This window comes from Stylophora pistillata, chromosome 7 (genome assembly GCF_964205215.1).
Source record: "Stylophora pistillata chromosome 7, jaStyPist1.2, whole genome shotgun sequence".
NCBI lineage: Eukaryota > Metazoa > Cnidaria > Anthozoa > Scleractinia > Pocilloporidae > Stylophora > Stylophora pistillata.
In genome coordinates, this window is record NC_142525.1 from 31,601,212 (window position 1) to 31,623,962 (window position 22,751).

Here is a 22,751-nt window from a genome sequence, read left to right on the forward strand (position 1 = left end):
TGAGTCAGTTCAGACGTTAAATAATAACCTCTTGGAAGTGATAAACCTGTTGATAACAGAGAGCTGAACGTATACCCTCAAGGATAAAACTATTGCAAAGATAGTGATACCGGACAATAAACAAAATACAGGGAAATGCTCTAGGTCCGCACCGCTAACCGGTTGAAGTTTTGCAATGTTTTGAAAAGGAATAAAAACCACTGTATTAAGATCTATCGAGACGTAATAACAAAGAGCTATTTGTCAATTTTAAAAAGTTTGAACTAGAAAACAGGGAACTTCTTGAAAGATATTCCTCTTTATGTTTCTGGGAAATTGATTGTTTAAAAAGGGTACACAACACATTAACTTCGTTCACTACTGAAACGGAAATCTGGTTACGTCTCTTGGCAAATACAATATCCGATAACCAACGTAACACATAGCTCGCTATGCATAACAGAACAAATAAAAATTCCGGATTCTGGCGTAGTTGAATTTAGCCTGCATGTCCCCTGGCAGTCTGTTCGTGCCTTTCCAGGTTTCTACATCCTTTAAAACAGACGGCAAGTTACCCTGAAGCTCGTCTAAGTGTCCCACATCTCTAGAACATACATCTCTAGAACATGAGAGGGTTGTGTCATCTGCGTACAAGTCTATCTGTATATTCCCAGAGTTAACATAAAGGGGGAGATCGTTTGTAAATAATACAAAAAAACAAAGGACCAAGGATACTCCCTTGAGGCACGCCATGAGGTACGCAAATGACCAGAGATATATCTCTTCTCGAACTGACAACTGATGAAGATATGAGGCGTTTGAAAAGGCATCTATGGACTTTTTCACCCTAGCAGTGAACTAGATGTTTGTTACACAAACGTGGCTATTATAAATCTTCTATTTCGCAGTGGAGGAGCATCCGGCCCTAGCTAAGCATTGAAAGAACATAGCTTCAGCTCCTATCGGTAGCGCTCGGAGACTCGCTATATTTATCTTCTAATTAGCAGGCTCTCGGTGGCGAGTAGTCCACGCGCGAGTAAGAAAGCTCCCGCCTAAGGTTTTTTTGGCGAATAGCCTAGTGGGTGCGTCACCTCTTAGTCGCATATATTACTGCTTTGATTGATATTGAAAGAAGCTCAGAAAAAATCGGAGCTGTAGTCAATCGGATATGAATCTGGTACCTCCGAAAAACCAGTTCGAATATCTGTTATGTGGAACATTTTTAGCTCCAACACACTCTGAGAAAAAGCTTATTTTCCGAACTGTTTCGTTACTGAACAATTATAAGCATTTACTGCGTGATTAGTAGCTGTAGCACGAATATTGTTTGACCTCGGCGAAGAAAGGCAATCCAGTGACAATAATTGGTCGGTAAAAACACAAAACTCTTGTGTTTGACGTTGTTGTAACAGCTATTCGTTTGCAAGCAAACACAAAATCCCTCATGAGATAGGCGTGTGCAGCAACACCGGAACACGCCGGAACACCTGAACAGGCCGGAACACCAAAATTATCAGAAACACTGAAGCAGGCAGGAAGACCTAATAAAGCCGGAACACCGCAAAACATTACAAATCAAAGGCTCTGTAAGCCAACTCGTGAATGGCGCTGCGCGTTTGTGACGTCACAAAATTTTGACCCCCTAGAGCGATTTGGACAAACAAACAGGCTTCTCGAGTAAATGAATATTGGCGACGATGCGCCCATCTCTAGTTCAAGCGGCTCTAAAGCTCGTATTCTAAATCAAAACGACGGTGTTCCTGGCTCAAAGTTAGAGCAAGACCAAGAGGACTATACAAACACACAATTGAAGCGTTGGTTAAAGTGTAGAGGCTTGAAATTAAGCGGAAAACGAGCAGACCTCACCGCACGTGTTCGTGACTGCCTCAAGTCGGGAAAACATTATGTACTTGATTTAAGTATTGGCTTCTACATGGTTTCGCCATAACCTCGTTAAAAATGTATTGCATCTCTAAGTATTCAATGTTCAAAAAAGATGTACCGTCATGAATGAATAGAAATATTCAGTAAACAAGGGGAAAAACGATGATAATTTCCCAATTATACTTTTTAAAATTACGAAGAAAGATGAGCAGTGCTAAAATCTAATGGCACGAAACGAAATGACAACAACACAAATCGCAGAAAAAAATATCTAATGGGCTCTAAAATTCGATAGATAAATCAACAGACAAGAGTCTTACCTGGAATGGATCAATTATAGAGTTTAATCGCCCATGTGGTTCGTATATTAACATCTAACTTTCCATAACTAATAATTATCCTCTGTTTGCGCTTGTTGCATAAATTTCAACGAGGATAGTTTCGTTGTCCTTAAAGCTGTTTGTGAAACCGAAAATTTGTGTTGGCGATCTTTGAAAAGCCGAGAAGAACAGATATTGCGCTGACGTCTCGTTGTAACGACTGCTAAATCACTTCTAAAACACAACGGGGCGACGTTCTCGACCCAGTTTCTTACCGATATTTTTGCTGCGCGCGCCGTTGTCAACTGACGTTCCCGTCCTCTTGCTAAATCTCTCTAATATGCGCAAGACGGGACGCTCGGACATAAGGATAAACATATATATATATATATATGATTATCAAAAGGTTGCGTTCTTGTTACGCTTATGCTGTCTAGTGAGTCATGCCGTAGATGGCCTTGTGGTACTGTCACAATCATAGGAACTTTCCCTGTTACGAAGGAGTGGTTGGATCAAATCCGCAGCGCGAAAGTAAATTTTTCGTTTTCCTTAACCGCCCGAACCGCGCGATTGGCTCGAGCGGGAACGCTTTCCCCCCTACTTCCTCTACTAAGGAGAATTTTGTCCCCCCCAAACTTCCTCTATAATTTGGAGAACAATAAACCAATCAGAATCCGTCGTTTGCGCATATATTTTGATTGCTTTAGGGGGTACTAGAGGAGCATCATTCTGTGCGTTCATATGAGATGATCAAATTTGAAAATATGGCGTCCGCACGGACGACCTTCAAAATTTTCAAGTCGTATTTTTCGGTCCTTTGTGATCGAGTTAGACCTTGAGGAACTCAGAATATAAAGTAGCAGTGCTATAGAATACTCTCCTCGGAAAATAATGGATATCAAGGTGTTAAAGGTGACAAAATAACCTCTCGAGTCAACGACAGTACGATTCTCTAAAGCCATGCGAAATATGGACGTAAATTGGAAACCGAACTTTCGGACTTCGAGCAGGGTCTAGCGACAATTTGAACGATTCCATGGCCCAGTAAATATTATGTTCGAGCAGGAGCCCATCACTGGTTCGAGTGACAATGTGTTCAAAAAGTATAGTTTGATCGAAGATTTTGTGTTAAATCGTAGTTTTTCAGAATTTTCAACACAACCCAACGCAATCTTCTGGCCGTGAAGTCAAGTAAACAACGATCTAAGCAGGATGAATTTTACCGCGTGGGCTTTTTACACGAAAGAAATCCGTACGTTTTTCGCTTATAACAGCAAATAAAGAACTGTTTTGAATAAAACGGTCGTCCCGAAATATTTATCGGTCATTTTCGTCTTGCTTCCTATTGACGGTTTCCATAAAACTTGAGATCTCTTCGCTCACGGACAAATTTTCACATTCCTTTTGAAATGTGACCCGCGTGCCTATTTGCACACCTACGATAATATTTAGTGATTTTTATCTTTCATCTTCATTTTTTAGTAAAAACTTAACACGTACCTATCGCTTAACTTCCTTTCTTTGTTTTCTTTTTTTCTATTTCAGACACAATAATCATTTTCCTGCATATATATATATATATATATTCAAAAATAGAAGCATTGACACCATAAATAAAATATACGCTGCAAGAGAAAAAAGTGTATTCGGGGATTGGGCAAACTTTAATTCACGGATGAAAAACATGTAGTTTTAAACTCTTTTAAGATTATCATTGGCTTCTTTTTCACCCCACCACTATTCTTAGCAACAAAGGTCGCCATTTAGTTTGTTTATTACTGGCCAAAAACTATCAAATGTACTCAAAAGCCTAAAATCGAAAAAAAGTTTACAGGAATCGACCAATCGAGCGAGCGAGTGCCATTCTTCACATCATATCTATAACTCGCTCTTGCACTGCGCATGCGCGCAGTTCATGAGTTAAAAAGGGCAATAAGAAACATTCTGAAAACGTACACAAGAGATTTTATGAGGGCAAACGAGAATACGTGGTCAACGCTTTGCTGTTGAGCTAAATGGTAAAATCGTGACATAGATCATAAAACATTGATACAGGTGTGACATAGAGAGACTTCCTGCACCTACAATATACCCAAAATTCGCCACGTTCTCGAAATGAGAGCCACAGAAACAACAATATTGAAGGTTCATTCGACGCTTAGGCCCCGAACCTAAACTTTCGGCCCAAACTAGCCTTGGTCATTCTAATTTTTGACGGTCTTGTAACAGTTAAATGTATGATTGGTGAAATTAAAACAAAGTATCCCGCGCTTAGATACATATTGACAGATGAAAGCAGAAATTAGACCGTAGACTATTCTTATAATAACTGGTCTTTTCCCTCGTGTGTTGATACTGTATTGTAAGCAGGATTTTCCTTTTTTGTTTTTAGAGAATGGTCACTTGAAACATCCATGTGACGAATTGTGCATTAAAGTAAACAAGGTGAGTTTTGATATAAAAAGATCACTACAAATAGGATAAAAAGGGAAGTTAGACGGATTATGTAAGCATTATCGTAGTTGTGACTGTATTCTGATATACATTGCAATTATTTGACTGAGAACATAAATTTCAATCCACGTTCAGCCGATCTAGCCTCTAACAAATACAAAGACAAGACCCTTTTTACATAGTCGGTGAAAACGCCCGCAAATCAGCAGCAATGTTAATGTCTATATAATGAGGTAATGAAAGCTTTGAGGAAGTCTCTTATCATCCGGGACATCATTTCCTCCAGTTAAATCAGTTCGATTCACCAGAATACAGCAAGAACGCTCCAAAGAAGCTGGCACTAGATTTCATGCTGTAATGTCGAATGTACGGTATACGAACAGAGATGGTGTCGTTGGTTTTGAGCAGAAACACTCCACCGTGGTATTTGGTATTGAACTTCGTGTTGTCGGTAATAGTGCTTCCCACACTTTCCAACACCAGTTCATTGTTGATGTATGTGTGATGAGCCATCACATAGGTTCGAGCATCGTGATAATACATTTGGCTGTATATGAAGTAATGTCCGGCTTTGATGACTGTAATGAAGCCTCTGTCGTAGTGAATGGAGCCCAGTTTATTACGTACAACCCAGTTGGTTATGAGATTACTTACTGTGTGAAAAAACAATCTTATTAATGCATCAACGAATACACTGTGACACAATTGTATCAAATATCCATCATCTCTCTCCTCCCTTTACCTACTCTTTTCCCTCTCTCCCCCCCCCCCCCCCCCGTCGCTTTTCCCCACCCGGCCCCTTCCAGCTTGTAGGACGTCAAGACGATGTGAGAAAAACTTCATACAATGGAAATGTGGAAAAGCTTGAAACTATTTTCAAGTAACAGAGAATATGTCTCCAGTTCTGCTGGAGTAATTGGATTTTATACAAGAGAAGATAAGGTATCTTCTATTGGCCTATAAATATTTGTAATGATAAACCGCTGCTTACAAGGATTGCTGAGACTTGTGCCGTCTCCGACCAAGTAGATGCTCTCTCCAACCTGTCAAAAACAGTGTAGGTCCGCTAAGCTTGCAAAAAACAAACATGTTTCTGCTACGTTTAAATCCTCAGCCTCCTTCATTAGCAGACCATAGTTACCTGTCGAAAGGCATAGTGTTTGCAGGCAATTTCAGACAGGGTTTGTAAGTGATATCTTTATTTCTTACACTTAAAGGGAAGTCAACGTCACAAATGTCTTCGACTAGGCCTGTTCTTCAGTTTTTTCGTTTGGGTTTAACATATTCACTACAAAAATTAATTCCAACGGTCCATTTGTAGTGAAAACTATGATCTCTGGGTATATTCGTAAATGATGTTCTAAAAAAATCACAAGTCTTACGGGTCCTTGTTGTGATATCGCCTGGTGCCCTAAGAAATGAAAGACAAAAAAATTCATCTCAACTTTAAGATAAAACTTAAATCGGTTTTAAAGAGGAATACTTGTACCTCATCTCACAACTTCCAAACCATGAGTGTCTATATAGTATCAACTATAGCTATAAACAGACTGACAGACAGATAGACAGACACAAAAGCTATAGACAGACCGACAGACAGATAGACAGACACAAAAGCTATAAACAGACCAACAGACAGATAGACAGACACAAAAGCTATAAACAGACCGACAGACAGATAGACAGACACAAAAGTTATAAACAGACCGACAGACAGATAGACAGACACAAAAGCTATAAACAGACCAACAGACAGATAGACAGACACAAAAGCTATAAACAGACCGACAGACAAACAGACACAAAAGCTATAAACAGACCGACAGACAGAGAGACAGACACAAAAGCTATAAACAGACCGACAGACAGATAGACAGACACAAAAGCTATAAACAGACCAACAGACAGATAGACAGACACAAAAGCTATAAACAGACCGACAGACAAACAGACACAAAAGCTATAAACAGACCGACAGACAGATAGACAGACACAAAAGCTATAAACAGACCAACAGACAGATAGACAGACACAAAAGCTATAAACAGACCGACAGACAGATAGACAGACACAAAAGTTATAAACAGACCGACAGACAGATAGACAGACACAAAAGCTATAAACAGACCAACAGACAGATAGACAGACACAAAAGCTATAAACAGACCGACAGACAAACAGACACAAAAGCTATAAACAGACCGACAGACAGATAGACAGACACAAAAGCTATAAACAGACCGACAGACAGATAGACAGACACAAAAGGACACATGAGCCCTGCCAGAGGAGATAACATCTGATCATGACTACCTGGGGGACCGATGGGACCGGGTGGCCCTAATACACCTTGCGGGTCAATTTTTCCTGATGGTCCAAAAAATGAAAAAGGATATCATGAAGCATTAACACTCGGTAGCTAATGAAACAAACAAAGCCACCAAACGTTAGAAATTGTCTGAAGCAACTAATAAACATCATTTGAGTCTTAAAGACAGCCTCTTAAGAGCCGGCTGCCGAGTAATATTGATTGATTGGGAAACATCTATGAATTAAAAGAACTGTATTTGACCTTGAGTTCCCCGGTCTGGGGTGTTGGCAGACAGACTGAGAGACACACATAAAGACAGGAATACAGACAGACATACATGCGGATGGACAGACAGACTGAGAGAGACACATAAAGACAGGTAAACAGACAGACATGCAGATGGACAGACAGACTGAGAGAGACACATAAAGACAGGTAAACAGACAGACATGCAGATGGACAGACAGACTTAGAGAGACACATAAAGACAGGTATAGACAGACACACATGCGGATGGACAGACAGACTGAGAGAGACACATAAAGACAGGTAAACAGACAGACATGCAGATGGACAGACAGACTGAGTGAGACACATAAAGACAGGTAAACAGACAGACATGCAGATGGACAGACAGACTTAGAGAGACACATAAAGACAGGTATAGACAGACATACATGCGGATGGACAGACAGACTGAGAGAGACAGATAAAGACAGGTAAACAGACAGACATACATGCGGATGGACAGACAGACTGAGAGAGACACATAAAGACAGGTAAACAGACAGACATGCAGATGGACAGACAGACTGAGAGAGACACATAAAGACAGGTAAACAGACAGACATGCAGATGGACAGACAGACTGAGAGAGACACATAAAGACAGGTAAACAGACATACATGCGGATGGACAGACAGACTGAGAGGGACACATAAAGACAGGTAAACAGACAGACATGCAGATGGACAGACAGACTGAGAGAGACACATAAAGACAGGTAAACAGACAGACATGCAGATGGACAGACAGACTGAGAGAGACACATAAAGACAGGTAAACAGACAGACATGCAGATGGACAGACAGACTGAGAGAGACACATAAAGACAGGTAAACAGACAGACATGCAGATGGACAGACAGACTGAGAGAGACACATAAAGACAGGTAAACAGACAGACATGCAGATGGACAGACAGACTGAGAGAGACACATAAAGACAGGTAAACAGACAGACATGCAGATGAACAGACAGACTGAGAGAGACACATAAAGACAGGTAAACAGACATACATGCGGATGGACAGACAGACTGAGAGAGACACATAAAGACAGGTAAACAGACAGACATACATATGGACAAACAGAAAGGTGGACCTATAGCATGCCGGTTTTTTAGTGGGATGATTGAAACGAAAACACATCCCCAGGCCATTATGAAGATTAAATATGGAGAAATAAGTCACTCTGTGATTTCAGAACCCTCTACGATTGAGCTAATTAGCCAATCTTACAGGGAATTGAGTTTTTGCGTATCTTGATACAAAATTAAGCGAAATGTTGTGATACTAAGCTCTACCAAACACACTCCAGTGCCTTAACACATGTTGAAAAGTATGATTGAAGTTGCCTTTATTAAGAGCGTATGCAAACCTGTGGGAGCTAGGTCTCCAAGTAAAAAAGTCCCAAAGAAACTGCTCTCACTATCCATGTAGTAACGTGTATTGTAGGGTATGTGGACTGATATGGTGTCGTTTTCCTGCAGCAAGAAAACTCCACCATGATACTTGGTGTTGTACTTCCGATAGGAACTTATAACACTCCCGGCACTTCCCATGACATTTTTGTTATTGATGCAGGTATAATGACCCATCAGCACGGTGGAGCCATCATAATAGTACATTTGACTGTAGATGAAGTAGTAGCCTTTTCTCTTCACTTTTATGAATCCGGTGTTCGGGTGATATTCGATGCTGCCTTCTCTGTGGCTCACTTTCCAGTGCATAATAGAGCGGGAGGCTGTAAATACGTTTGGAAAAATAATAAAAATGTGGCTCACAGTTCACAGATTGTCCCATTTAAGTTCGTATCATCAGCGGTAAAAAATAGAACCCGATAGAAATAAAGTCTTCTAGTTTGTTTCAAAACGCGGGAAAATTTACCTTTTTTAGAATAAGTAAATTGAATTTAAGATTGTTATCGCTTTGATCGAACGATTACTACGGTAAATAGAAAAATACTAAAAAAATTTACTGATTACATCGATACGCGATTATCTTTTGTCCACTGCCAGCCAGATGAATGCTTTCATGGACCTAAAAGATGACAAATACGTTGTTGATGAGGAAGTACGAAATACATAATTAGCTAAAGTAATGGTGCTTGAAGCAATTTGGTGAAGGATTCCTGTATGAAGTGTTTCTTTCGCAATAATCAACTTTATTGCGTCGCTCGCAGCGCCCGTGGGAAAGATAAGGCGAATCCTGTGTTCTGATTGGCTACCCGAGCGTGTAAGACGAGCCCATCTTGCCCGCTCGGGATTGCCCGCATTGATCCCGCGCATGAAAAAAAAAATAGAATTAGAACTACCTTTGTAATTCTTGGACAATTTCGGCAATACGAAAACGCAAAAAGCGGCAGAAGATAGTCAAAGCAAAGAAAACTGAAACGACATGTGAGTTTGTTGTGCTACAAACACAGTTGGCTTTCTTTCCCAGCTCTCGAAATAAACAAGTCATTCTCAATTCCTATCAAAGCGAAATCTTTTTGCGATATAATAAATCCTTTATTAACCAAGCTTGTTCGGTCAAGATGGCTGGATGTTAGCCTCGTTCTTGTTTTGCATTTTTATGGCCGAGACGAAGTCGAGGTCCATAAAAATGCAAATAAGAACTTGGCCAATATCCGGCCATCTTGACCTCACGCTTGGTTAGTAACGCATATTTATATAAATCACCTGATATCCTTGGGGTCCACGTGGCCCTACGAGACGAAAAACGAGATGTTAACGAAAAAGAAATAATATTTTTAATCAAAATAAGAAAGATGTTAAGTCTTGAGCTCAGTATAAAAGATAGAGAAAGATTTTTGTCGTCTTGTCACGAGCGTGCGACAAATCCCCAAGAGGAAACAAGCCTCAGACCTTCGGATTCCGCGCTCCGGATGCTCTATAACTAAGCTACAGGGTCAAATTGTGAACAGCTGTGCTGCTTCTATTTCTTTCCTTAACAGAGCCACAATCCATGGTTTCGTTAAAGGGTACCAAAGTATATACTTGCTCTTTTGAAACATCTCGATAGAACATCAACTATACCCTGACAAATTTAAATCTCCAGGGAGGAATACTCACTTTGACGGAATCGTCAATTCGACCTTGAAATAAGGGTGATTACTCACGTTGTTTACGGTATGTTGCGTATCTGAAAGTTGTCTTACATCTCGTGGCTTTCGTTCCTGGCAAATTCGTTTAACTTTATTCTTATCTACTGAGAAGTTCTATACCCAGGTTTATGAGTGGTTTAAAGGTTTTTCTTGTGATTAATAATCGCTTTTGCGAAAATAACACGACAGATGCTAACAAACGCTCAAGTGTTTTGCTAGTACATCGATTGGTTGCGTGATCCTAGAGGAAACATGCCTTAACAGGTCGATACGAAGGAACTCAAGAACTCAATGAAGTCATGACCCTCACGCATGAGCGACCTCACTCGATATTTCTCCGAAGCTTGAATAATTAATGATTCTTCATTCGAATTTGGTCATGACTTCCACCCAGGTTATCTAAAGATCAGTAATTGCGACCGATAAGAATCCTTGACAGGACCAACATCCTAACCTGGACGATAAAACACAAAACAACAAAAGGAAAACGCAGAACAAATATCGAATGATTCTTCAATTTATTCGAGAAAGAAATAGTTCCGCCAATTTAGAAGCAAAACTCGTCTGAGCACTCTGCGATTGTCACAAGTCTTGCTTAGAAATAAATAGCAAGCCATTTTCAAAACGATACAATATGTGACCTAAAAGATAAACTTCCAGGCATACCTTGGGGGCCTCTGGGACCGGGGGCTCCGGAAGGCCCGCGGGGGCCCGGTGGCCCTTTCTTGCCGCGTCTACCAGGAGCTCCTGATAATGAAAGAGGAAGCCACGAAATTAAAACTCCGATCATGATAAAATAGTTGACTGCTTTGCAAGTTTCATGCAAGAATGACACATTAGGTAGCGCTCCTTCGACGTGTCACCTAAGGCGAAAGAATAACCTTTTTTGAAGTATTCCCTACTCTTTTGCGACTATACTTAATGTGCACGTTCTTCCTAGTATTTTGTCGTCTACGGATGAAATGGAAAACCTGGGATATACGAATCTCAACCTGAACAGATTATAATACTGAGGAATTTTGTGCCGCACATTTTGACGAAGATGCACTTTAGTCGGTCACACAACAGAACAGTGCCTCACTCACCAACACAAGTGCAAGAATCTGGAGCGTTCTTCCGGATCCGAACTGCTTCTGATCCCTGAATAGACAGCACAATTACTTATGTAGTAACATGAAGCAAATAGAATGTTAATTTGTTAAAAAAATCAAACAGGAGTGCATGCGTGAATAAGGCACCAACCTGATTGTCGCGAGCACTTTTACAAAGCTGTAATGTCTGGATAGTCTCCTCATGTTCACGGATTTGCGTTTTGAGCAAGGAAAGTTCTCTGTGAGTGTAAACAGCGAACACAAGTCCTGCACAAGCCAATAACATACAGCAAACTAGAACAGGAAGGAGGTATCCTCCCTGGTCGGGTTCTTTTTTTTCCATGATCGCAACTTCGGAATCAATGACGAGCAAAAATGGCAAGCTGTGAAGGAAAAATCCCCATCTGAAATCCGAAGCCAAGATCGGTGCATTGAAACGTAGCCAAATGCCAAAAACGTGACAGTGGACACCCACAATAACACGGTCCGACGAAAGTGTTATATTGAAGAGCGTCACGTAAACAAAACGAGTGTCACATAAGTAACAGCATCTCTCGAACGCTCACAAACGCACTTGTATTACCGGTTTACGCCTCTCCGCCTAACCTACGGAAACGCGCGCGTGCTCGCAGGCTAAAGGTCGTCCCTAATCGAGGGCGTTAATTGGAAATATAGTCTTTAATCGAAAGAGTGTGCTTGTGAATAATTTTACATGAATAATTTCTACATTTCATTAGAAATCTTGTGATAAATCAAACAGATGATGGTTATGTGACACACTCTGTTACAAGTGTCGGTTAGTTAAACCCAAAAGATTACAAAGAAAATGCCAATATAACTACAAGTTTCCTCCTTATTTCCAAACTATTTCAGAAAGGGAAGAAAGGAGGCGTTAATTCGATTTTGTCTTTCTGGAATGATCGAAAATTAATTTCTCCTTGCAATATCGATACATTTCATTTAGAAAGGTAATGAAAAAAACTAAAGACGTCAACGAGAGGATTTTGTCTGCCAGACTTAGCTCCAAACATTCAAATCTAAAATTAAGGGAAATGTAAGGCTAACAGCTCGGAGAATTTATGTTTAGATCTTGGGAATCAACTCGTATGCCCTCAAATGCTGATCGGTCGTCGGCCTCGGAAAAGCCCTCTCTTGAAATAAGAGTGACTACCATTGACTACCATTGACTACCATTGACTACCATTGACTACCATTGACTACCATTAGCTACCATTGCCTACCATTGACTACGTGCGTGGAAAGAATCCTTAGTGTTTCATTAACAAAAACTACAAAATTGAAATTATGTTTATGCACTTTGTAACGCTTAATGAAATGGTTCAACACCGCGTGGCCGAGTGGTTAGGGTGATGAATTTATAATCCGGCGTCCCGGGTTTAAATCCTCCACCCTGTCACTCATAGGATTTGCTCTCGGTTGCCCCCAGTTCAACACCTCGTCGGCGCTCTATAAATAGCCCACTGGTCTGCCTCCTGCCAGTGGGGATTTTCAAGCACTTAGTTAAACTATATTGTGGCTGAAAAGCCCCCCTTCGGGGAGCCTCAGTTAACCTATATTATTATTATTATTATTGTCGCAGAGCAATCAACTGAATGCTACATTCTGATGAGGCAGCACAGGGCGAAAACCGTAACTTGTGAGCCATGGAGTACAAAATAAATGTACATTAACTAATCCTAAAAAGCTTTTCCGTTGTGTCTACGGTCCTCCTTCCAACAGGAACTCAAACTGCCACCTTGAAAGTCCGGGCAATATTCAGCGTGCCCGAGAGCACTGCCCTCTGCATCTTTCGCAGTACGTCTGTGCTTCTGCCTCCCACCAGCTCGCGCATCATGACATCCAGCTCCCGTGACCACCCCCCGAGGGCATCCATAATGATGTTATATTGCCTCACCTCGTAGCCTGGGAACTGCTCCCGTAGTTCTCAGCGAAGAGGTCCGTACTTCAGTGTCTTCTCTTCATCCTTTCTTGCCCGATTGTTAACCCATGGGCAGCTCATTTCCAACGTCACAACTCTCTTGCACATATGATTTACAATGCGTGCATCCACCCTATCGCATCTGACCTCTTGTTGATCAGCATATATAGGGACATCCCAATAAGCTTCAACATTCTCTGACTCATACACGGGCTTCGGCTTGTCGGGTGAGTACCAGGGTGGTATCTCGTCTATAACTCCCTCATCATACTACAGTTCGTAAAACAGTACCTTCAGTGCTGCGTCGTGTCTAGAGAGATACTTGCTCTGGGCCAGCGCACTGCATCCTGACAAGATATGAGCCACGCTCTCTGAAGCCTTGCCGCATAATCTGCACCTCACCTCGCCTTACCCACTTGTGTAGGTCTTCTGACTCGTGTAAACTCGCGTTGGCAATAGCTGCTCGTATAGCTCGACAGATCCAGCAATTGTGTGTGATGGGCAGTTCTTCCACTCTGTGAGCCACCAGAAACACCCATCGGCACTCAAACTCTCATCCTTATTATTATTGTTATTATTATTATTGTTATTATTATTATCATTATTATTATTAATATAGATATACATCGCACTATTTACCTTTCCTTGATAAGAGTTTGTAAGGGGATGAAAGCTATTGTATGCAGGGAGAGAGAGAGGGGGGGAGGGGAGGGAGGGGGAGGAAGGTCAGCGGTATAATTTAATGTATGCAGAACATAAGCAAGAGCTAACTTTATTTCCATTCCAGCAAATATTTTACGAAAACATTACCGCGACAATGAATACAAAACAACTTTAAAATACGTGCCTCAGTATTAGACACCATGGTAACGTAAACTTCAAGTAAAATACTGCCGCACCTTGATTGAATTTGCATAAGTTTCGTTTTCGTCAATTATACACTGAGTTAATGTTCTTGATGCTTAAAAAGCTTTATTCCTTTTTTCGATGTTCATCCTCCTTTTACTTTAGAACAGTAGGCTGGGCTTTCATCCGTTTAAGAAACTTACTTTGTAAAGTGATGGAAAACATGGTATCGCACCTGGCTCTATCGAGAGATTACCACACCCTAATAAGTTCTAAAAATCTAACGAGAGAAATCAAAGGCCTACTAAAAACGATACTGGATATAGTCGTCGAATCAAAATATCAAAAGTTAACTTGCATAGCAGTCGATTTCCTTTCTTGTAAAAAATCAGCGATACTGAAATGTAAGTGTTATAATACAATACGTTTGAATATCAAAGGGCTTTATGTAAGCTGTACTGAGAAGAATCTAACTTACACCATCTTTTGAGACAAAGCGAGTCTACGAAACATTCCTGAGAGGTCGTCAAGTGTTGTGTCCACGGAAAATTTAGTTGGACAATTTTTGCATTGGAGGACACAGCAATTCAGCTATAAAAGGAAAAATGTTTGCACCAGTTTAAAAATAGCCACGCACCAACAAGTTTTCCAAAAATTCTGTGGATTTGCTGGTCAAAAGTGCGAGTCAAAAACGAGTGGCCTGTAGCCTTGAATCTTTACAGGGGTGAACGGAAAGTTTATTTTTTAGGTGTAAGTACGATATCTCGTAGGTAGGTTACAAAAAGATCAAATCAAAATTATTCAAAAACCACAATCGTGACCAACTGAGTCTAAACAATAATCTAGTTCCCAGAATATCACAGGAAGACTCTGCTGCCTAAACATGTGATAGAATTGTAGCTGTCTATACCGCGAAAACAGTTTCGAATCTGAGGGTCAAGTTTCAGTAGGATGGAGCAAAAATAAGCCGAAATAACTCGAACTGGGATTCATGAAATAGTGATTTGAAAATGGAGTTTGAACAGAGACGGTGTCTGTGGTGTTTAGAAATACCACTCCACCATTGTAGTTTGTGTTATATTTTCGGTCCTCGCTAACAACAGCAGAAGTGCTTTCCATGAATTTATCCGAGTTGACGAACAATTGATGGCTAACTTGATATGGTAAACCGTCGTGATAAAACATCTGGGAGTACACGAAATAAAATCCAGCAATTTGTATGCGAACGAAGCCTTGATTGAACTGAAGTCTGCCTGATCTGTGTTTCACTTGCCAGTTCCTCACCGTGCGTCTTGTGACTGAAATGAAATAAACGCAGTCTTGATGGAAAAATTACTGCTAACTTTTACGATCATAAATTGAAATCCTGAATGTTTGAGGAAGAAACTAATTGCGATGATGATTTTCACTACTGTTACTCCAAAAGTAAATTTGTGCTCATTAACGATTGATGCGTACTTAATTTTTTCCTGCATGCTTTGAAAGGTCTCCAAAATATCATTGTCATGGCTGAATCACGATTGGTAAACGAATCACGCACTACCGCGAAACTTATGTCACGCACTTCGAACCTGTGTGTCGATGGTTATGTATTCTCTCTCCTACGCTACTGTATAACATTTTATCACGTGTTACTGCTCTGACAGTAATCTGGATTAAAGCAATGTCCCATTTCCTTTGGGAACAAGTTCAACACAGATCTTGTCAAGTTGAAAGAGGCGTGAAAGAGGCGTGCAAGAGGAACCAGCAAGAGGCACAGATCGGGCGGCATCAAGACCACGTGACAAGTGGACAGAACACGTTTAACTTCAAGCCTGGAACACGGAAATATATTTCTGCATCGTGGCCTATCAGACAGCTACAAACAGAAAAATTTGCATTCCGCAGAAAGATATCAAATACAGGGTAATTTCCTTGTGTGTATCGGCCTAAATATCAAACGAATCTCCAAAAAGTAGCATCACTTGAAGCGACCTACGGAAAGGTTTTTTTATGTAAACCCTCTTGCTATCCGGCAAATGATGAAATTGTACCATAAATGAGAATTTTCCTTCCTTCCTTCCTTCAAACTCTTTTGACATGGAAGGCCAATCTCAGACTGAACTGAACAAGGGTCTAAATTGCCTACCAAGCCAAAAACAGACTAAGTGCTAAAGAATGGTAGAGTATAGACAATGAAGGGGCACAAATTCTCCCTTCAAGTTCAAAAGAGGTATGGCCTCTTTGCCATTGCCTCTATCTAATCGATACGATGGAGCAGAAATGCCCCAAAGAAACTGCCCTCACTATCCATGTAGTAACGTGTAGTGTAGGGTATGTGGACTGATATGGTGTCGTTTTCCTGCAGCAAGAAAACTCCACCATGATACTTGGTGTTGTACTTCCGTTGGGAACTTATAACACTCCCCGCACTTTCCATGACCTTGTCGTGATTGATATAGGTATGATGACCCATCAGCACGGTGGAGCCATCATAATAGTACATTTGACTGTAGATGAAGTAGTAGCCTTTTCTCTTTACTTCTATGAATCCGGTGCTCGGGTGATATTCGATGCTGCCTTCTCTGTGCCTCTCGTCCCAGTTCGAAATGCGGTGAATCCCTGCTGAAGAAATCGTACCTCGTTAGCTAAAGAAAAAATTGAATGGATTTTACGAAACGATTAAGGTTGAAATATTACGTAAACGATGAGCACATTACTTGGATTTTGAATTTTCTGTCCGTCACCAACAAGATGGATGCTCTCGCTCATCTAAATAGCAGTAAAGAGAATCCTTTGCATTAGATTTTAGATTAGAAATTGGAAACAAGACTGATAAGGTGCAAGCCAAAGATTTCTTCATTAGTCTGTGATCTACCAATATACTTCCACATTCTATCGAGATATGGTTGATTGTTTTCTCCACTTGTCCTCTGACTAGCCCCAACCCGGAGAGTGTTCAATTTCCAAGTATTCAGCATAAGGAAATTTCTATAGTTTGTTACAAGGTTATTAAAAAAGTGAAATACAGAATGCTCAAATCAAAAGACAAATAGCCGAATGGTTTTCGTTTTGGCTTATTGTTTACCTCTTCAGTGTTTTTCTACCTTGATAAACTATTTAAATCAAAACTCTACTTTGAGACAATCCTGAACAAATTACTCAGAAAAGAGTGACGAAGCCCCCTGAAATCAACAACAAACTCACCGAAGCTCCAGGTGGTCCTGATAAAAACCAAAAACAAAGAACAAAACTATGAATACCTTAGATAATGGAAATGTACGTGTTTCCTCTCTGCCCACCGCTGATCAGACCCCGAACGAAGGCAGACAACTAGAGCACTATATTCACTGAGACTAATAGCAACGCCACTGAAAGGCCCAGGCAGCTTAAGTGCATTCTGATTTTGATAGCATGGAGCAACTTCAAATATTGCTTCTCCTCCTGAATAAATACGAATCTAACGTCGGTCACCACTTAATATTTTGTTGTTTCCCTGGCAGTTCACCAGTGCGTATTTTTACACTCTTGCCGGGTTGGAAAAAAAAGCACTGTGAATGTAAAATGTCACGCCACACTGACACTCAGTGGTGCCTTGCAGGGCTGGAATAGCGCCTTCTGTTACACAGTACAGTGCCGCCCTAGCTAGTCACTACGTTGCAACATTAAGCCAGTGTGTCAGTTGTAACGAGGTAATCCGCTAAACGGCACAAATCTCGTAACCTACAATTGGAGAAATAAGTCACTTCAATACCAACCTGGGTTTCCTTTAGGTCCTTGAATGCCCACTTCTCCCCTGTCCCCTTTAACGCCAGCGGCGCCGGGAGGACCTGCGGGGCCCTGAGTACCATTTATCCCATTCAATCCCTTGGGACCTTTGGGCCCTTGCTCACCTGTCATATAAAGTATTACAATGAGGTATGCTGCTGACAATGCACGGTTTCATAATTGTGTTTTAGGGTTAAGAGGGGCAGTTAGATGGTGTCCTAACTTCACCACTAGTGGTTGGAATCTGAAGTAAAATGCCGACGCCTGGATAAATGGTATAAATGCAATTAGAGTAAGTAAACCTTACATTGTTCCTAAACTGTCACCATTTAGTATAGGCCGCATTGAGCAAGTTAAAGTTTTGAATAAAGGTCATTTTAATCGAACATTTAACTAATTCAGTAATTCACCGATAGTTGATCAAGTATTTTTGGGGTCTATCACTCAACTGCGTACAATATTATGTCACAAAATATGTTTTAGCTTGTTGGAAGATTATCAAGGGAATTCCATTTGCCAATTCATCTCCTGACTACTGAGATACAGTCAGTGTTTGAAGTTAACCTCGCATCAGCCAGCCCGTCCATTTGCATCAAATTGTATCGTTATGACTTTTCATGTCAAACCCACCTTGCGTCCCCTTGATACCAGGCTCCCCGTTAATTCCTGGTTCTCCCTTTGGACCTTCAGGACCAGCTGGGCCTTGGTCTCCCTTGTGCCCTACGAAAAAGGTGCCATTTGGTGATTAACCAATCGGTTTAACGCACCGCACTTCTACTATTTGGTAATGCACTGCAAGTGAATTTTTTTGAACTTTCATTCCAACGCCAAAACACTAACTTAAACATAACCATTCTCTAGTTAGCGTCCAGCTTTCCTTATTTTTGACGAGCATAACTGTAAGTGCTTGTTCTCTTTTATTTCATGGCAGCATTTGTTTGATGATCATCCCTTTTCACCAAACTAACCTCTTTTACCTTTCTTGCCTCGCCGACCTAAGATAAACGCGGAAAAAAAAAATTAGCTTTTGATTTATATTGTATAGAATTTCATACTTGACAAAAATAGTTACATTACTCTATTATCGTTTAACTGTGAGCACGTATTAAAAATTGCTATAATCTTGGGAGGGAAATTCCTAACAAGTTTCTCAGACTATGTTCCGAACAATCACTGCAGGGAAATATAATTAATCGCATGCGTTTAAAAAAAAAATGCTCGGAAATGTTCCTTGTTTAGTGTGTTCATATCGAGACCAAATGGATCAGCTCTCTCAAAAGGAAATAGAGGTACACACACACAGACCAGGGCAAACTTGTTTTTCTGGCGCGGAATAGTTACAAAATGATCATGAACTGACAGAGATATGTGCCAGTTTTATTCATCGAATCTCAAGGATTTCTTAACACTGTGTTTATTTTGATTCCTCAAAAGCAGGCTAACATATATGAACTGAATGCGTTTCCTAGCATTACATAGGAAGAGCTAGAAACAAAAATGATGCAACAAATGAAGTCTAAACGTTTCCAGCGTTTTTTTTTTTTTCATAATGGGAGAGAAAAAGGGGATTTGTTGCAGCTCTCACCTGGTGGTCCAGCGTCTCCCTTGGGGCCTGGAAAAAGGGAAAATAAAATTGTAAGAAACTATAGGACAAGCACGTGCTGATTGTAGAATGTTTAAGTGTTCCTACTTATTCTAAATTTACCGTTTTGTGTGTGCTATGAAATTACAAACGGAGAGTTTTCAAAGTCTTACTCAATTTTAAGGCGTAAGTGAAATGATATTTGATGATATAATATCACGTGACGCGTTTTCGTAATATAGAAAATGGTACACTCTGAGTACAGCCGAACACTCCAGTTCACTTAAAACCATGAGTTAGTTCCCATTGCATGTAATTTGCCCCGTCAATATGTCGTTTATTTCTAATTTTGATTCAGTAAAACTAACTCCGCTCGGTTATTATCGCTTGTTTTCAAAAACTTCTACAAACTTGAAGGGTAAAAAATATTGAAATCACTGCGGAATGATATTCTCATCCTCCGACGGTCCCATTTTGCAAGAGTCCGTCGTCTCATACAGTATTTCTTAAGAATCGGCAAGGTCGTCAAACACAATCACCTCTTGTCTGGCACGTGTTTATCACGTCTGAATAGGGGGTTGGAAACTTATGTCTGACCTTTTAGCGAAATTCAATTGAATCGGAAGAGGTGGTGGATTGAAAACAATGTGAGGTTTCCAATTGAGCCGAACCTCAACAATATTCTCAAGGTCAAGTTATCAATGTATGCAAATTATACAAAATGTAGATGAATTATAATGTCTATTGTTCTCTTTGACGTACAATTAATGCCGGTGAGTCAGTGATATTTTGTCGCAGTTTTGCACCGTGAAAGGTAAAATGATAGTTTGGAGGTCAATTGAACACGATGTTTCCTCATTCGTTAGCTGTCATCGATGACACTATTAAAAACTCGTTTGTATTTTATTTGCTCGTATTTATCACCTTCTCAGACATACTTGGCGAGACGTTATTTTATGGAAGTTTGCCAAAGCTACTAGTGGCAATTGTCACGTCAACATCTTGATTGAAAAGAGGCCTTGCCGGCTGTGAGGTTCTTAACCTTGTGCCAAACATTTGAAACGTCTTCAGCAATAAAGGATTTCTGCCAAAAGAAATTTCCCAGGGAAAACTTGACGCTGAAATCTATCAGCTACGTGGTTTCCGCCTGATTTAGGATCGGGCTCATAAAAAGGTCACCAAATTTGAAGTTTGCCTCAAGCAGGTTGCTGAAATAGAATGCTCATAAACAGTTGTTTTTCTCGTCACCAAGAGTCCAATTTCAACATGCTTAAATGATAAGTAAGTGCATTACTTTGTGGGGGCTGGTAAAAGCTAATTAGTTCACGAACAGGCGACTTGCAGGCACCGAACGCGGAAGTAAACAAAGTCTAAAGATCAAACAGTGGTCGATTTGTCGATCGTTCATTGTTCTGCGAGAATAATGGAATCCTTTCATAAAAAGCCACGAAAAAATTGCTCTTTGCGTGAATCTCCTTGTTTGTTTCAATCCAATCGTTTTATTAAATACGTCTCTTTGTGTAATCATAGCTGAATTTATAAAATATTTTGTATATCTAGCACCCAAAGATTACCTTGCAAACACGGGCAGTAACCCTCAAACTGTCTTTTGTCTCTGCCACGAGAAAGATCAGGAACGGCGAGCTGCAAAAACGAAAGAACATTTTGTTTCATCGGGCTTCACGAGTGAATCAGTTCTCAGAACGCAAATGAGCAACATCACAATTCACGCCAATACTTAAATAAACAAAAAGCTTAGGACTTCTCTAAATTCGCACCGTCAAGCCGGTTCTCTCACCTTGGCTTTTAAACGCGCAGATTTCCCCTCCATAACACGATCGGCTTCACCCACAGAGTCTCTTTCCTTTTTCTGAGCTGCAAAGTCGTTGTTTTCCAACTTTTCAACACGAGCTTCAAGTCGCCTCACGATGTCGGACTGCAAGACTGCCAACTGGTGTTGATGAACCACAAAAAACGTCACTGTTATGATGTATAACAATGCTAAAACAATCACAATGTTGACGAAAATGCGACGCGCATTTGATTTCTTGTGTTGGTCCATTGTGTAACGTGTACTTCTCGAGCAAACTGCAAGCGCAAAGCTCGGGATTTTGTTTCAGCGGTGCACAATCGCGAAGAACTGTAATCTGTTCTTCCACGCTTGGTTGAGCTTAATCCGAATTTCTGGGAAAATCAAAGCAATATTGCGCATGTGTTGAAGGTGATTGACGGGACGAAAAATACTGGAGATTATGAGGTAACCTGCACGTTGCTTCGTTTTCCAACCTAGTGGAACTATTTAAAAATCTCATAAACACTGAAACTTAATCCTTGATCTGGGAGAGAGTAGCAAAAACGTTGCTACTTGAACCTAGATACTCTGTATTTTCGGGTCCAGTTCTAGGAATCATAAGATATTGTTGACTAGATAAATAGTCAACGAAGTTACAATTTTCCGCTGAGAGCGCTTCCGTCAGTTTCAAATGCCAGAGGAAAGCATTTGTTTGCCAGTTGATGTGGGGTTGAATTTCAAACCTGTTTGCAAGTTGATTTATCATTTTATTTTTATTACAGTTGACAAAATGCCAGTATTATCTTCGCAATAGGATTAGGACAGGGCTGTGCTCAAAGTCAGCGAAAGCTTTTACCACCAGACTTAGAAATGCAGAAAATTCCATTGTTCATACATTTGCAGTGCTTACAAGAGACAAGACAAATATGTACTAAGGCCAGTTATTTTAGACATCGCCGGTTTCCAACTGAATGTTCCTAACAACTTATAAAAGAAACGACAACAATTGACTAATATCGTAACTGAAACGTTTATTCTTAGAAAAACAAAGCTTTCACTTTCCAACGTGCGTTCCAGCCACTTCCGAAACGATTGTTTTGCTTTTTGACACAACAAATTAGAGACCAAAAATAGTCTCTAAAACAACCCCTATTTATTTAAGGTACTTGAACCGAGAACTATCAATTGCAAAGAATAAATCCTAACTGACTTCAGCTCCATTCGAAGTAAAAAGCTTGCATGTGACTCTTGCGCGAGAAAATTCTCCTCTTCATGCATCCACCACCCCCACCGCCCCCCTCACCCCACCCCCCACCGCCCCCCTCACCCCACCCCCCACCGCCCCCCTCACCCCACCCCCCACCGCCCCCCTCACCCCACCCCCCACCGCCCCCCTCACCCCACCCCCACCGCCCCCCTCA

General features: G+C 40.7%; 2 protein-coding genes, 1 long non-coding RNA gene and 1 pseudogene across 13 annotated transcripts in view; 1 reads left to right on the forward strand and 3 right to left on the reverse strand.

Annotated features, from left to right (window-relative positions):
* LOC148727455 (uncharacterized) overlaps positions 1-22,751 on the forward strand; it is a 70,403-nt gene that overhangs the window by 35,702 nt on the left and 11,950 nt on the right. For 4 of the 7 annotated variants that reach the window (XR_015989353.1, XR_015989347.1, XR_015989349.1 and 1 more), the window contains exons 6-7: positions 4,576-4,628; positions 18,148-18,248. This is a non-coding gene — a long non-coding RNA (uncharacterized LOC148727455). The remainder of the gene's footprint in view (positions 1-4,575; positions 4,629-18,147; positions 18,249-22,751) is intronic. The other 3 variants (XR_015989352.1, XR_015989351.1, XR_015989350.1) reach the window with 1 other exon arrangement.
* LOC111331814 (uncharacterized) lies at positions 4,686-11,834 on the reverse strand. 3 transcript variants are annotated; one of them, XM_088726915.1, is made up of 10 exons: positions 11,576-11,834; positions 11,419-11,473; positions 11,000-11,080; positions 9,909-9,934; positions 9,213-9,267; positions 8,606-8,971; positions 6,951-7,004; positions 6,020-6,048; positions 5,629-5,680; positions 4,686-5,290 (listed from the first exon to the last, which is right to left on the reverse strand). In XM_088726915.1, exons 1-10 carry the CDS (start codon positions 11,765-11,767, stop codon positions 4,929-4,931), a joined length of 1,272 nt encoding a protein of 423 aa, XP_088583041.1. In that variant the 5' UTR covers positions 11,768-11,834; the 3' UTR covers positions 4,686-4,928. The 3 variants fall into 3 exon arrangements, 2 of the variants coding, with proteins under 2 accessions (XP_088583041.1, XP_088583042.1); XR_015989340.1 differs by having other exon boundaries at positions 5,194-5,290; positions 5,629-5,778; XM_088726916.1 differs by lacking the exon at positions 6,951-7,004.
* LOC148727458 (uncharacterized) lies at positions 13,071-13,990 on the reverse strand (annotated as a pseudogene).
* Positions 14,120-21,708, reverse strand: LOC111331772 (uncharacterized). 3 transcript variants are annotated; one of them, XM_022936966.2, is made up of 9 exons: positions 21,337-21,708; positions 21,113-21,182; positions 19,542-19,568; positions 18,934-18,951; positions 18,587-18,676; positions 17,947-18,081; positions 17,396-17,412; positions 16,909-16,960; positions 14,120-16,813 (listed from the first exon to the last, which is right to left on the reverse strand). In XM_022936966.2, the coding sequence occupies exons 1-9, from the start codon at positions 21,598-21,600 to the stop codon at positions 16,449-16,451; spliced, it is 1,038 nt and encodes a 345-aa protein (XP_022792701.2). In that variant the 5' UTR covers positions 21,601-21,708; the 3' UTR covers positions 14,120-16,448. The 3 variants fall into 3 exon arrangements, with proteins under 3 accessions (XP_022792701.2, XP_022792691.2, XP_022792685.2); XM_022936956.2 differs by having other exon boundaries at positions 14,120-16,810; positions 18,925-18,951; XM_022936950.2 differs by having other exon boundaries at positions 18,925-18,951.